Source organism: Nerophis lumbriciformis, linkage group LG09 (assembly GCF_033978685.3).
Source record: "Nerophis lumbriciformis linkage group LG09, RoL_Nlum_v2.1, whole genome shotgun sequence".
In the NCBI taxonomy this organism is placed as follows: Eukaryota; Metazoa; Chordata; class Actinopteri; order Syngnathiformes; family Syngnathidae; genus Nerophis; species Nerophis lumbriciformis.
The window spans coordinates 18,961,693-18,977,848 of record NC_084556.2 but is presented as its reverse complement, the minus strand read 5'-3'; the positions used below and the strand labels follow the sequence as shown (position 1 = coordinate 18,977,848).

The window sequence follows — 16,156 nt, the reverse complement described above, 5'->3', positions numbered from 1 at the left end:
GTCCAGAATAAGTGCACACAAAGTCTGACGCTCTTTTTAAACTACACAGCTCAAAAACATTAAAGGAACAGTTTTTTTTATCAGGGTATGGCATGAATTCAATTGCACTTTTCTGATAAGGTTTTGGTCAGGTACGTGGAAAAGGGTGTTGTTAATCAGTTTCAGCTGCATTGGCGTTGATGGAATTAACAACAGGTGCACTCGAGGGGCAACAACGAGATGGCCCCCAAAACAGGACTGGTTTTGCAGGTGGAGGCCATTTCAAGTTCCTCCCTCTTGATCTTTTTTAACTGTTTTTCCACAAGTGTTGGCTTTAGCTAGAGTCATTATCACGACTGGGAGCATGAGGCGATTTCTTAACCCTCCTGAAGTTGCGCAGATTGTCCTACTCCTCCAGGATGGCACATCTATGCGTGCTGTTGCAAGAAGATTTGATGTGTCTCCCAGTACAATCTCCAGAGCATGGAGGAGATTCCAGGCGACAGGCAGTTACTCTAGAAGAGCTGGACAGGGCCGTAGACGGTCCTCATCCCATCAGCAGGACCAAAACTTGCTGCTTTGTGCAAGGAGGAACAGGTTGAGCACTGCCCGAGCCCTACAGAATGACCTCCAGCAGGCTACTGGTGTGAATGTCTCTGCCCAAACAGTCAGAAACAGACTTCACGAGGGTGGCCTCAGGGCACGACGTCCTGTAGTGTGCCCTGTGCTCACTGCTCAGAACCGTGGAGCTCGATTGGCATTTGCCATTGAACACCAGAATTGGCAAATCCGCCACTGGCGCCCTGTGCTTTTCACAGATGAGAGCAGGTTTACCCTGAGCACCTGTGATAGACCTGAAAGGGTCTGGAGAAGCCAAGGAGAGCGCTATGCTGCCTGCAACATCATTCAGCATGACCCGTTCGGTGGTGGGTCAGTGATGGTCTGGGGAGGCATTTCCATGGAGGGACGAACAGACCTCTACAGCAGTGTTTTTCAACCACTGTGCCGCGGCACAGTGTGCCGTGAGATACAGTCTGGTGTGCCGTGGGAGATGATCTAATTTCATCTATTTGGGTTAAAAATATTTTTTGCAAACCAGCAATCCGCAAATAATGTGTTGTTGAGTGTCTGTGCTGTCTGGAGATCGGCAGACTTACCACGTTATACTCTTCCATATCAGTAGGTGCCAGCAGGTAGCTAATTGCATCGTAGATGTCGTAAACAGCGGGAGGCAGCGTGCAGGTAAAAAAGGTGTCTAATGCTTAAACCAAAAATAAACAAAAGGTGAGTGCCCTCAAGAAAATGCATTGAAGCTTAGGGAAGGCTATGGAGAACAAAACTAAAACTGAACTGGCTACAAAGTAAACAAAAACAGAATGCTGGACGACAGCAAAGACTTACTGTGGAGCAAAGACGACGTCCACAAAGTACATCCGAACATGACACGACAATCAACAATGTCCCCACAAAGAAGGATAAAAACAACTGAAATATTCTTGATTGCTAAAACAAAGTAGGTGTGGGGAATAGCGGTCAAGGAAGACATGAAACTGCTACAGGAAAATACCAAAAAAAGAGAAAAAGCCACCAAAATAGGAGCGCAAGACAAGAACTAAAACACTACACACAGGAAAACAGCAAAAAAGACCAAATAAGTCAGGGTGTGATGTGACAGGTGGTGACAGTACACCTACTTTGAGACAAGAGCTATATTGATGCATGTTTGGTTATTCTTTAAAGTCATATCCAACAATTGCGACAACGACTTTTTATTGTCAATATCGGCTGCTGAGTTTCAGTTTTTAATTAGTTCTGCTGGTGGTGTGCCTTGGCTCAAAAAAGGTTGAAAAACACTGCTCTATAGACTGGAGAACGGCAGTCTGACTTCTATTAGGTATCGGGATGAAATCCTTGCACCCATGGTCAGACCCTACGCTGGTGCAGTAGGTCCTGGGTTCCTCCTGGTCCACGACAATGCCCGGCCTCATGTGGCAAGAGTGCAGACAGTATCTGGAGTATGAAGGAATTGACACAATTGAATGGCCCTCACGATCACCTGATCTAAACCCGATAGAACTCCTCTGGGACATAATGTTTCGGTCCATCAGACGCCGCCAGGTTGCTCCTCAGACTTTACAGGAGCTCACTGATGCCCTTTTGATCTGGGAGGACATCCCACAAGACACCATCCGTCGTCTCATTAGGAGCATGCTGCGACGTTGTCAAGCATGCATACAAGCACGACGTGGGGGCCACATAAGATATTGAAAATAATTTTGAGTTGCAGAAATTGAATTTAGGCAAAATGGACGAGCCTGCCACATAATTTTTTCACTTTGATTCTTGGGGTGTCTATATACTGAGCCCTCTGTAGGCTGAAAACTTTTATTTCCATCAAAAGATGTGGCATCCTTTTGTTCCTGAGACATTAAACTGTCAATATCAGTATAGATATCCGACATTTTTTTTTTCACCATTGAAATCTGATGTGTTTTCAAAGTATTCTTTTAATTTTTTGAGCAGTGTATTATTGAGCAACCTACATTAACACAGCTCAACGTATCTCGTTCCTTCCACACGCACTTCTATCCTCATTCCTCCTTTTTCGCCAATCACCTTACAAGCGTGGTACGTTCATTACAATAGGAATTCTGAATATCACTTACTCAAGAACACAACGTCAACCTCAGCAGGTCGTTACAATACATCGAATGCGGCTGTTGTCCTAGCTGTTGATGCTCTTTTCAAAATAAAACACAATCCATTTTTTAGGAAAATATTGATGGGGGGGAAATATGAAAATGTATGTAGATACTGTTGAGTACACAAAGGCGTTTTACATTTTTTTTGTCAGCAATCTGATCCATCATACCTTTAAAAAAGCACTTGGACGTTACGTGGTTTTACTACGAAAATCTCATACCGGAAGCAAAATTAGATTGACGCTTTACAGCCGCTGCTTGGGAAATTACATGTTAACGGTCAAAGTAACAGCAATATTAACATATTTTAATAAGTAACAGGAATAGGCTTTCTAAGGGCGTTCGCTCACTTACAACACCGCGGTATGATGCGCGGTGTACTTTTTGTGCCGAGGTTTGAAAGCTTACGTCTGCGTTAGTTGGCTGCCGTTAGCGAACGAGCAGGGTAGTCCAAGTAGAAAAAAAAAAGCTCCGGAGGAAGATTGCTGAAGGACTTCTTTTATGTAAACATGGGCCGCATCCGGGCGGAGGAGGACGCGTCGTGAAAGGTGATGTGTCCTTTTCTCACACTTTCTTTGACATATAATAGCTATTAAATAGTGTTGCGATGTTGCCTGAAGCTAGTCAATGCTAGCTCGACTGTACGTCAACAAATTAAGACTACAATAGAAGGTTTCTTAATTAAGTCTATTAATGTTAGTCACGTGGTTGCTAATGAGTGGTTAAATGCATTGATGTAATTAATCAGAATACTGTACATGTGTTAAGTCAGTATATCAAACAAAAGCCAATTTTATGTTTTTAATTCATAATTAATGATTTAGAGAGAGAATGGATTAAAAATTGACTACTTGATATGCAAACCAGCTAATGTAACAGTAACTTGTGGGTACTGTATAAATGAGCAATATAATAAGTGGTTAAAACACCTGCAATGTAATATGACACTTCACTGTACATCAAAGTGGTCTTTTTTGTAGTGTCACTAATGGCTTGCAACACAGAAGGGAAAAACCTGCACTTAGTCTGTTTTCCATTATGATTTGTCACTGTATGGGGTTATTATTGAGGGTGTGGTTGACACTCAAGGATATCCAATATGAGGACTGGATCAAATATCATAATGTACAGTTTTGGTTGACACCGTCAGAGTGTTATTATTGTGTACATGACAACCCTTTCTAGTACTTTCCCTCTGATTCTTAATGTGGATGAAATTATTATATATTACCTGTGGATTTCAGTACATATGACCCCACTAGGCAGCACGGTGAGACATGGGTTAGTGCATGTGCCTCACAATACGAAGGTTCTGAGTTCAATCCCAGGCTCGGGATCTTTCTGTGTGGAGTTTGCATGTTCTCCCTGTGACTGTGTGGGCTCCCTCCCACCTCCAAAGACATGCACCTGGGGATAGGTTGATTGGCAACACTAAATTGGCCCTAGTGTGTGAATGTGAGTGTGAATGTTGTCTGTCTATCTGTGTTGGCCCTGTGATGAGGTGGCTTGTCCAGTGTGTACCCCGCCTACCGCCCGAATGCAGCTGAGATAGGCTCCAGCACCCCCCGCGACCCCGAAAGCGACAAGCGGTAGAAAATGGATGGATGGATGACCCCACTACAAACTACAATGGAACCCGCTTATGTCAACACCAAGCAGCATTGACATAACAGCATTGACAGCATTGTGGACATAACCAAAACCGGAAATAGACATTGTTTGCACATTTAATTGTGATTTTCGCCTGGGGTAAAAGGAAAAGTTGAATCTCCATTGTTCATATTTTTAATTTAGATTATTGTGTTTTCATATGATATTTCAAACTTATCCAACAGAACTACTGCGGTGATTTCCTTGTATGATTACAATTACAGTAAATCCTTCATACTTGTGCACATTTTTCTCCTGGTGGCCTAATAGAAAAATACAAAATAGGTTAATTTTGTTTGTTGCTGTGGTAGAATCCTGGTTAATACTTTATGGTTTTTATTTTGAAACTTACTTTGCACTAAGTTTGTCACAATATCAAAATTTCAGTAGTCGATATCAACACCTGTAATCTTCCACGATTCTCAATACAATATAAAAAAAAAAAAAAGAAACCCTGAACCCATGTACTTTTAAATTCACAATTTTATTGAAAATTATTTGAACCAGTCAATTATTAACATCTTTTTAAACAGAGTTTACATTGCAGTAGCAGCTGCCAATACATAAAAAAAAAAGAACAGCAGTGGCCCATAGCCACCCAGTATATCAAAACAAACTACTGTACTTGTGAATATGCTTTTGAATAACAATTTAACATTCTAGAAATAACAGCAGTGGTGTGAAGCCTTATTGTTGTATTTCAATTTTAAGTCAATATAGGTATTTTAACCATGTTAAAACTTCACAAGCGCACATTTGGCTCAAGTGATCAACTGTCCAAAAGGAGTTGGTAAAAACAGAGCTTGTCTGGTCCCACCCCTGTGCCGTAAGCAGCAGAAAAAAATGAACAAATAAAGAACCAGCTGAAGTATTCGGTCAATATGGTGTTAGCGTGACGTCATCACGTAATTTCTAATAGGCTAATAAAAAAGGCTGAGGCTCAATCCAAATTGTCCTTCTTCCCCCGTCCCCCTTCTTCTTAACCCTCCCCATTGGCTTTAGAATCTAGTGTCATGGCGAAGTGTTGAAAATACGCCCTAGGCATTCAGACGTTGCTCGAGTTTTGCGATGTTATCAATCCTCGCCATTTGCTGGCAGACACGATTAATGTTTTGTTTACTTTCAAGATGCCGTTGCACAGGATTTTATGGTTTTGTTCACTAACAGCACCGCTTATGGGGAAGACTGTATTACATCATTCTCACCCACGAAACGTTGCCACCTGGATGTTACTCACTATTGATAGGACACTGTGGAGATGCGCTTATTTTTTTTAACCCAAAACAAACACAAACGTTTCTGTGGGGACATTCTGCTGACGTCACTTCCTGTTGCTCCTTATTGGCTGAACACTAACAAATGTGAACACTATGACCCCTCATGGCCTGGAAGATCAGAAAAAACCTTTGGTTCCAATACAAAAAGAGTGGTGTTCAAAGTGTTGCCAAACGACAGAAAGGTGTCCTTACGTTGTTGTTAGCACTGTGATAAAGGTTGGGTTGCACGTTCTAGACGTTTTCTGCACGCTAGGGTAATGCACACTCCCTGTGCGCGGGGCGAATACTTTTGTATTGTATTTATTTGATTATCAAAGATACACCTCCTTCACTTTTAATATTTACTTCTACTCACTAAAAACAAAAAAGTCATTAAAGTGCATCACAGATCATTTCTGCTGCATATTTATCCCTGGAAAACCAGGCACGTACTGTATGAGAAGTGTTGTGAAGCAGAGTTATGCCACACCTACTGACTTTTTATTGAGCTTTCGATGAGTATTCACATACAATGTGAATTTTCTCACACTTTATTTGTCTACATGCTTGCTGGTCAGAAGATACAATGAAATAAACATAATTTAAAGTCACCACTTACTTGTACACAAAGCAGCTGCTTCTTGTTCAAGGCAAATATTTGAAATATTTGCGTTTGTGTGCATGCTAATTAGTGTTGGAGAGCAGACATCGACAGAACACTCCTCTACCCCATTCATTGCCACCTTCAATTCTGTTGTTTTTCAGTGTTCTTGACGGTGCCTGGTGTAATACACCCAATTTGTTTCCTTTTGTACGATTACCGACTTAACCAGTCAGATTATTATATGTAAATTTATATAGTTTGTTCTATTATTCTTATTTCACTGATTTCCAACATATTATTACACTTCTGATTGAAAATACATGATCAATTAACCAATCAACAAATAGGTAGTGGGTAGTTTATTGTATTTAACAATATAACCAATCAACAAATAGGTAGTGCGTATTTTATTGTATTTAACAATCAAGCACTGAAAAACAAAGAAAATAATAATATAGTGTCCTGGCTCAAAATAGTCCATAGGTAAATATGTAGCATTTAACTTAAATGTGCAAGTAAAACAAAGAGCACATGGAATACGTTGTTATAAAAAAAATATCAAAAACATCAACAAGCCTCATGCAATCTCAATTAAAGTTTAAATTGGCTTGTCTGTTCACAGTAAGTCTCACTAGAAGACCCAACGCCAGGCCTTTTTGTTAGCAAATTTGCTGATGATGTCTTATAATTGTCGGCTTAGCTGAATTTCAATATTAACTCTTGCAAGGCTTATTTAGCCTCTCTTGGCTTGTTGTTGCTCTGAGATAGTTCTTAACTAGTTTTCGTTTGCTAAAAGCCCTTTCACCACCTGCAACAGTCACAGGTAATGTTATATGAAAACCAGTCTAAAACTGTCCCGGATTCTAAATATGTTTTACTACTTTGTTGTTGTCAGCTATTATGGTATATTTTCTTTTATATTTCGATGAAAACAAACAACAAATCCTTGAACATTGAACTTTTTTGTGCACTAGGGTTGTACGCCATACCGGTATTAGTATAGTACCACGATACTAATGAATCGTCGTCACGTTGTGTCATTGCTGGTTTATGAGCAGACGAGCATGTTCGGCAGCGCACAATCACGGAGTACTTACAAACAGACAAAGTGTGTAGACAGAAACGGGAGAACGGACGCATTTTGGCTTAAAAACTAACAATAAAGGTGAAGTTATTACAAGGTTGGCAAGTATGCTGACTACATGCGCTCTGAATACGTACTGCTGATTGGCTGTTACCGCTCTGCGTGTAACCAATCAGATGGTTCTATTCTTTATCTCTACACATGGTTCTTACTATTTTACAGGTTTTATTATTTTTATTTTCCAACGTTCCTCAGATGAGCCATCTGCCTCAGGGGTTATCGACCGTGCTTGTGGGGGCGCTTTTGTGTCAGCGTCCACCATGGTCTGATGAACTACTGGTGCAGATGGCTCCTGTGATAGTGTTTACTCACATGTCTCCTCTGTACCCAGCCATGCAATCATTGGTCCATATAGTTGCATATGTGTGTATGTTGTGTGTGTGTGTGCGTGTGTTTGTGTTTGGTATCTGTATCCGTGCGTACGTATGTGATAATGGGGGATATGGGTCACCGGAGTATTGTTTTTAACTTTGTGAAGCACTTTGCGTTGCATTTCTTTTGTGTATGAAAAGTGCTTTATAAATTAAGCTTGATTTGATTTGATTTGATTTGATGATATGGCCCCTTTGGTTGGGTCTTAATTTTTGTTTCGAAAAAAGTGTCGATGTCAGCTCAAGCAGGCAATATTGTAGGTAATTAGGTAATAAGTAGAACACGTCCAGTTTACATCTGCTGTGACAACTAGCAACACACGAGCCTCCACCAGGGGGCAGTGTAGCATACACAGATGTAAAACCTATTCTGCACAATCAGCCTTTTCATATAAAGCGATAAAGGAATGAAACGACCTCACAACAAACTTGAAAAGTCTAACAGGTTACTTTTCATTCACAATTGAAGTTAAAAAGTGGCTTTGGAGCAATCAAAGCTGCTCATACGGTCACTGAGGTGGGCACTATGTTTGACATGTCAACTTCATATATATTATATTTATGCATGAGAAGAAAATGTAAACTGTGAGTTGTGTCTGTTAAAATCATGGTTGTTTTTACAAATGATGACAGATGTGAACGAGAGCATGTATTGTCTGTGTGATGATGTAAATGAGGTGTGGTTGTAATGTATAATATGTGTCAATGAAAGGACATTTTATGACTTTTCTTAATTTGGTTACATGCTATAGTATAATTTTATTCTTATAATTTCATCGCATGTTTTTGTATATCATTAATTTAGGTAACCAGGGACCGCAGATGGAAATGAGCTATTTAGCTATAATCTGGTGCAGAACATATCTGTCTTTGAGCTTGATGTCTCTGTGCATTGTCCCTTCAAATAAAGACTAAATTACTACTACTACGATGGTGAGTTGGTCGATATGGACTGGTTCTCAATAGGGTTGTACGATATACCGGTATTAGTATAGTACCGCGATACTAATGAATCATATTCGGTACTATACCGCCTCTGAAAAGTACCAGTCCGCCACCCCCAATTAAATTAATAATTCATTTTCTACCACTTGTCTTTAATAATTTAGACAAAATAATAGAATGGAAAATGTCACAATATGTTACTGCATACGTCAGCAGCTAAATTAGGAGCCTTTGTTTGCTTATTTACTAATGAAACACAAGTTGTCTTGTATGTTCACTATTTTATTTAAAGACAAACTTGCAACAAGAAATATATGTTTAATGTACCGTAAGATTCTTTTGTTGAATTAAAGCCAATAATGCAATTTGTTGTGGTCTCCTTTATTTAGAAAAGTACCGAAAAAGTTCAGAAAAGTATCGAAATAATTTTGGCACCGGGACAACACTAGTTCTCAGCATAAATAGTGTGGGGCCATTGTGTCATTAGTTAGGTCTCGGCCTCTTGTAGGGTTTATAAATGTGTTTGTTATCTGCATTAACTTGTAACATCTGCTCTTTCTGATAGGTGTCGGTGTTTCATCCCTGAAGGCAGCATCAAATTCAAGCCATGGAAGATTGTGTAATTTGTAAAGCATCAGCATGCTTCATCACACAATGACTGCTCCGTCCAAACAATAGAGTTAACTGCGATCACGTCATCACACAGCCATGGGCGTCTGTTCATCTGCCTGCAAGATGTTGCGCAGGGGGAAGTACTTTTTCCTGCTGCTCCTCTGCTTGTCTGTGCTGGCATGGGTTGCCATGTTTTCTGGAGAAATTGTCAAATCCCTTCCTGTGTCCTCGGTGACAACGCAAGCTCTTGCTATGCGGGACACGGCACACTCATGGACATCAGCGGCGGATCACTTGATTACTCCAACGCCAATACAGGAGTGTCCTCAGAAGTCGCCGCTGCTACGTAAGTGAAGGCCCACACTCAGATATGTTTGCTGTGTTTAAAGTCAACATTGGTTTAAACCTCTGCACATTATACACTAATCTACTGGGCACGCCTGTACTAAGTGTTATACTACCTTATTTACAACCACAAACATTTACCTATTGTGACAATGTCAACCCAAACATGAGCATTATTATATTATATACAGCTTTTGTAGTGAATCTCATTTCAGTGGTATATTTTTTTTGGTTAGTAATTTGTTCTAAAAGACGAAGACAGAGTCATACGTTTTTCCATAATAATCCGTTTGACACCCAAAAATACTACCAACATTTTTTATATTTTTTACACGCAGAAAGAAATGCATAATACATATGAGTGATATGAATAAATTAAGATTTAATTACATTTATTGAAGACCTGTTGGCAAAGATGGTAATGAGCAAGGAGTTAGGGGGATAATTCAATAGTGTTTTTCACCTTCTTTATCAAAGTGTTGCCACCTGCAACTTTCTTTGGCCCCATGGTGGGGTTTTTTCAGCTGTACTTAAAATAAAAAACTCAGAAACTTGTGGTGTAACTGTGTTAGTGTCAAGTTTATTAGGATCTTAGGAAGATTATAGAGAGCACTTTATCGACTCCACTACTCACACTAAACATTGTTAAGTGCTTGGTAAATAACAGTCTAACCGTATCTTAGGACCAACAATACTATAGTTGTTACATAACAGTAGTCCGGTCTTCTCTGGTTATAATCATTTCAGTAGTGTCTTCTTCTTCTTGTTTTATGGCAGGGCACTTAATGTTAAACGTATTGGAGTGTGAACCAGAGATGCCCCCCTTCTCCCTCCCTCACATACACATATATACCATCCCAAACTAAATTATTTTCCATACAACTGTACCTTTTAGAAACTTTACTTCTGCTTCTAAAATGCCTATAAAAAGTGGTATATGTCTGCTGCTTGTTTGAAAACATAGCAAAATGCCATAGGTAGAAGCATGATAACATGCATGTGCAGTAAATGATCAAGTGTCTCCGTGGCGAAAGACACGTAGACGCACAAAAATGTAATTCATATGAGGCAGTTTGCTCGAGTGTAATGTTAGTAAATTGCATGCAACACGGCCATCGATAGTACATGCTGTTTTATAGATTGCACACGCTGTTTAGTGCGTGGTGTTTGAATCTTAGTAGATCAGGCCCTAAGTGGGAATCAATGTTTCTCTTGTAAATGTGTTTAAAGATGCAGCTCTTTAAGAGCAATAAGTGCCAGGATAAACATAGTAAGCAAAAGTAAGTAAGTATAAGTATTATACTTGAGACTATTTCACATCAACTAAGATACCATGTTTGTTTTACACACAATCTGTTCCCAGACATGATCTGACATTGCATTTGTCTGGATTAATATGGAAATAGAAATGATCTGTTCCAGAGTCAAATCTTTACCTTCATAGCAAGTGAGAACGAGGTGTAATTATGTCAAATACAGTACATGCTGTTACACAAATGTTAACAATTAAGTTAACCACTAATGTAATTATTAAAATGTAATCCATTGACTTTTTATTTAAAAAATAATCCGCAGAAGGTGCACTGAAGCTGAACTTTGAGCCCACCCTGACACTGATGAACGTGGAGGGCGAAAACAAGCGAGTAGCTGAAGGCCAGTTTGAACCTTCCTACTGCACGGCCAGGCAGAGCGTGGCCATCCTTATTCCGCATCGCAGCCGCGAGCGACACCTCCTCTACCTGCTGCACCACTTGCACCCCTTCCTGCAGAGGCAGCAACTCCACTATGCAGTCTATGTCATCCAGCAGGTGTTCAACCACACTGTGTACACTATCATATTGCTGTCATAATTCAAAAACCAAAACCCTCTTACTTGACTGGTTTTCAAAAAGGCTGGTGAGGTCACTTTCAACCGCGCCAAATTACTCAACGTGGGTTACTTGGAGGCACTTAAGGACTACAACTGGGACTGTTTCATTTTCCACGATGTGGATTTGGTTCCTGAAAACGACCACAATCTCTACATCTGCGATACACAACCCAAACACCTGGTGGTTGGACGTAATTCCACTGGATACAAGTAAGTACATGGCAAAGACTCTCCTTGTACTTGTACTACATGTTTGTTGTGCCAGTAAAACCATTTTAATAACATAAACTAACAATGAGACATGAGTGTTTTTTTTATTCAAACTAGAGTAGCCTCTATTTAGATAAAATAATGCTAAACCCATAAAACACATAAGTGTGACAACTGTGGCGACTCAAGGAAAGTTGGACTAAAACATGTGGACTGTGTATCAAATAAAGCGGGGTAAACATGTAAATATTTTCTAAATCTGAAGAGATCTGTTATGTGTTACAGACCCCACACAAAGATAACAAATCTGGCATTGAGCAGTATTAATCTTACAGTAATGTGTGTGTGGTGTCCTCCAAGCCCCAAATCTTGTGTGAACAATTGTGATCTAACAAAATCTAGAAAGACTAAACGTAGCAACCAACCACCGTAAAAACAGGCAATATAAAAGACAACATACAAGAGTAGGGATCAAAGTGTTCTAATTGTTGAGGAAATGTATTCATTAGAACTGTGACTACAGCTGTCATAGTTCAACGATAAATGGAGGAAATTGACAATATTCAGGACCAATCAGCAACAACATCATATCTAACTTGTAAAACCAAAACAATTTGTGATAGCTTGCCAAAAGAGAGCTCCCACAGTTGCACTTGTCTCATTGTATGTGTTTTTGTTTCATGTTTTCTACCAAAAACGTGTAAGGTCAACACCAAAAATGTCATGTAGCCCATGCACTGAGTTGTAATTCCCTGAAAAACTAACACGCTAGTTGGGAGTGAATCTTAAATGGAGGAGTAAACGAAACAAACAGAAAAGTATTTGTGGCCTAAAAGTAATGTATTTCTTCCCTGAGGCTGCGTTACAAGGGCTACTTTGGAGGCGTCACAGCCATGAGCAGAGAGCAGTTCCATCAAGTCAACGGCTTTTCAAACGCCTACTGGGGTTGGGGTGGAGAAGACGACGACCTCTGCAAAAGGTAAAACACATTTTACCACAGCCGCTTTGAAAGCCACTTTTAAGATGCACAAGTGTGCATGCAAGCACTTTATGTAGCTTGTCTGTGGCTCGTTGTTAATTCTTCTATCTAGAAAACTACACTGTAAGAACCTCCTAGAACAGGGGGGTCTGCAACCTTTTTTTTGACACCTACCTTTACAAAATAAAAATGGCAGAGAACTACTCATTTGTGTAATCTTTATTTGCATAGCTTATTTCAACCCAAAGGGAATAACCTTGTTTTGCTTACGTAATAAAAAAAATCAATAACAATAAATGTTGTTTATCGACATCTTGTATTTCAGTGTGTATTTTTATTCTACTGTAGGTTTTTGGGTTTCATTTATATGAGTGGCATCATTTAAATTGTACTTAAATTAGGATGCAGATCTCCACTCAAACAGTGTGCTCATTGTCTTTCTGCTATTTTGTGGTCATTTGTCATTAACGATAGTTAACGAGTTATGAAAATACTGAGAGTTTAAGCAAATATTCTTTTACCCCTTGGTGAACTACTCAAAACCAGCTCATGGGACCCCTGGTGTAGAAGAAAGCAATAAAGTCAGCAAAGAATAACAATCCAGAACATCCATGATGCTGTGTTCTTTCTTCCTGGAATGTAAACAATATTACGTAAAAGAAAACACTTTGTTTGAGTCTGACATTGGCCAATCAGTGGACTGCAATCTGTCTAGTCTCTATACCATTAAACTGCTTTTCCACTGCATTGCTTATGCCACTGAAAATGCATCAACAGCGGGTACAGTGGAAAAGGGGCTTTAGGTACCATATTCTACAACCACGGTTGGTCCCCAGTGTCACTCGACGTTCGATAATTATGGTATTTGTACAATAATTTCACATCCTCTCTGTGATGTACTATTAATATTTCCAAAATGTACAATGCATGGCTATTAGCAAACACAAACATCTGATGTTGTGCATTGCTTTACATGCCTCTTTATAGCCAGGCGGGGGTGCTGTTCTGACAGTGACTGCTTATTTTCAACAGTGCTGTTTGTTTATTTACAGGTAAAACTGCATTATAAACTGTACTATACACTGTCTGTTGTAATTTTTTTTACTGTAGCAGTAGTCCTGCGCAACGTCAAATTGTACTCAAAATACTATCATTTTAAGCTTCTGGTACGATAATGTGTCATTTCCCATCTGGCATTACTGCTGGTAGCCCAGCAAATGGGTTCTAATAAGTACTACTTATTATGTGTTTTTTGCAGTGGTCATTTAACTGTACTGCTCAAAGTAAACAAGGCGTAATGTCTCACTTTTACTCGTAGGGTGGAGCTACAGAAAATGAAGATTGTGCGGCCGCCTGCCGGCATCGCCCGCTACACAATGGTATTTCACAAACGCGACAGCGGCAATGAAATCAACAAAGACAGGTTGGTCCATTCAGGGATTTAGAAAATGCGCTGAAAACTATGACTTTTCCCTCATTGATGTTTTAAAATGCCCCATCAGGATGAAACTGTTAGGACGAACGCCAGTGGTATGGAAAAAAGACGGACTCAATAGCTGCTCGTACAAGACTTTATCGGTGGAGAGGCCGCCGCTGTACGTCAATGTGACCGTGGACATTGGAAAGCCACAGAGCTGAGGTTTTTAGTCGGTTGCCAGATGAGTGCAGAACTACGACCACACATTTGCAGCAGCGGAAGTGAAAGGGGATGCTGTTGGATTTCCAACAACAAATGTCCACTTCAGCTGTGTTCACATTTCAACGACTCCTTATGTGCAGTCTTAAAGTGCCCAAACATCCACCCAGAGCTCAGTACTGTTTGATTATTAATATGTATCCAATGTGATTCATCACTTCGTCATTTCTTAGTCTTTTTTTAGCTGGATGCACATCTAATCTACATATTATACATGTATCATATCTCTCTTAAGAGGAGGCTGAACTGCATTTTATTTTTAGACCAACACCTAAGTTTGGTAAAAGTAGCGTGACAACATAAATACTCGGTAGGAACTGAGTATTGTGATGTTTTTATACGTGCAGTGTTTCCACACTAAAAGATAGTCCAGGTGTATGGATTGAGCATGGAGACATTATCATTCTTGGCTTATTATTCTAGAAATATCAATAAACACGCGCTCGAAATAATTTACCAGCTAAATTATTCAAATGTTGTATAATGCTGTACCGTACTTATCTAGAAGTGACAATATTGAATTCCAGATGAGCAGACAAGTTCCAAAATGAAGCAAGTGACCTTGTAGGATTTGGTGGATGTTATAAAACCTTCCTCAAATCATCATATTATATAAAAAATAGTCATATTACTGGACTGCCTTTTCTTAGTAAGCAAAGACTTGTTTTTGTCCTGCAAAGGAGCCAGGACAATATACTTGTTTGTATAGAGCCTTATGTACTTGACTTGGGTGGTGGATTATTTATTACCTTATCAGGATGTGACCAATCAAAATGACCTAATATTATATACAATACAGACATTTTTGTAAATGTTTATTCAAGTGACCATCAAACTTGACACTTCCTGATCATGCCAGATGCATTGCCAATCCCGAAAGACTGATTTTATTTTTGAATTTTCTGAATATCTTTGTTGAATGTATCAATTTTTAGATGATTGGTGGGAGAAGAAATGATGACTGCTCTTTGCGCACCTAACTATTCGACCAGGGTCCAATTCCCGGGGTGACGATTTGATCGCGACTCAAACCGATTCTCGCTATGTATTATTTGGTATTATAATTCAAATTATAAAATGTTTCAAAATAGGTTAAGAAAAAGCTCATTCTGGCGTAAAAAAATATTTAAAAAAAATGTATTCTATTAAAAAAATATATCATTTATTTTCCATCCATCCATCCATTTACTACCGCTTGTCCCTTTTTGGGGTCGCTGGAGCCTATCTCAGCTGCATTCGGGCGGAAGGCGGTGTACACGCTGGACAAGTCGCCACCTCATCACAGGGCCAACACAGAGAAGCAGAATATAATATAATATATATAATATATGAACATAAGTCCATAAATAGGGGATTGTTTTTCATACTATTCTGCTTTAATTTATTTTAATTTGATTTTTTTTAATCGATTTTTATTAAATTATGAATGGATTTATAATCAGGATGAATAAGAATGTGAATCGCTTTTTTTTGTGCACCCCTATTGAATATGATACATTTCATGACTAAAAATTAAATGTCTAATAAACTATTATTTTCTTATTTTCACGTGGTTTTAAGTGTTGTTCTTTAGTGGAAACTACTAGTTTCTTAATGTCATGTAACAGTTGTAGGGGTTTTGCTGGGGTCTCCGTGCAAATTGCAGTGTATCATTTTGGCCACTTGGGGTCAGTATTCACGATGTTGTTTGCCCTGCAATGAGAGTTAGGCTCACTTCTACAATCTAAAGACATACAATGCAGGAGCTCCTTCAAAAAATGCAATTACAATTAAGATAACTTATTATCGTTATA

General features: G+C 39.3%; 1 protein-coding gene across 2 annotated transcripts; it reads left to right on the top strand.

Moving 5' to 3' along the window:
* Positions 1-2,902: 2,902 nt before the first annotated feature.
* Positions 2,903-15,911, top strand: b4galt4 (UDP-Gal:betaGlcNAc beta 1,4- galactosyltransferase, polypeptide 4). Of its 2 annotated transcripts, XR_012050606.1 has the most exons (8): positions 2,903-3,229; positions 9,217-9,609; positions 11,184-11,416; positions 11,501-11,688; positions 12,545-12,667; positions 13,986-14,090; positions 14,170-14,409; positions 14,451-15,911. XR_012050606.1 is itself a non-coding variant. In XM_061962382.1 (7 exons), exons 2-7 carry the CDS (start codon positions 9,360-9,362, stop codon positions 14,303-14,305), a joined length of 1,035 nt encoding a protein of 344 aa, XP_061818366.1. In that variant the 5' UTR covers positions 2,903-3,229; positions 9,217-9,359; the 3' UTR covers positions 14,306-15,911. The 2 variants fall into 2 exon arrangements, 1 of the variants encoding a protein (XP_061818366.1); XM_061962382.1 differs by having other exon boundaries at positions 14,170-15,911.
* Positions 15,912-16,156: the final 245 nt, after the last annotated feature.

Excerpts from the sequence above, each read along its gene's own strand:
- b4galt4 (XM_061962382.1), top strand. The coding sequence starts at position 9,360 with ATGGGCGTCTGTTCATCTGCCTGCAAGATGTTGCGCAGGGGGAAGTAC. Across the intron at positions 11,417-11,500 it reads CAGTCTATGTCATCCAGCAG|GCTGGTGAGGTCACTTTCAA; the intron begins GTGTTCAACCAC and ends GTTTTCAAAAAG. Across the intron at positions 11,689-12,544 it reads CGTAATTCCACTGGATACAA|GCTGCGTTACAAGGGCTACT; the intron begins GTAAGTACATGG and ends TTCTTCCCTGAG.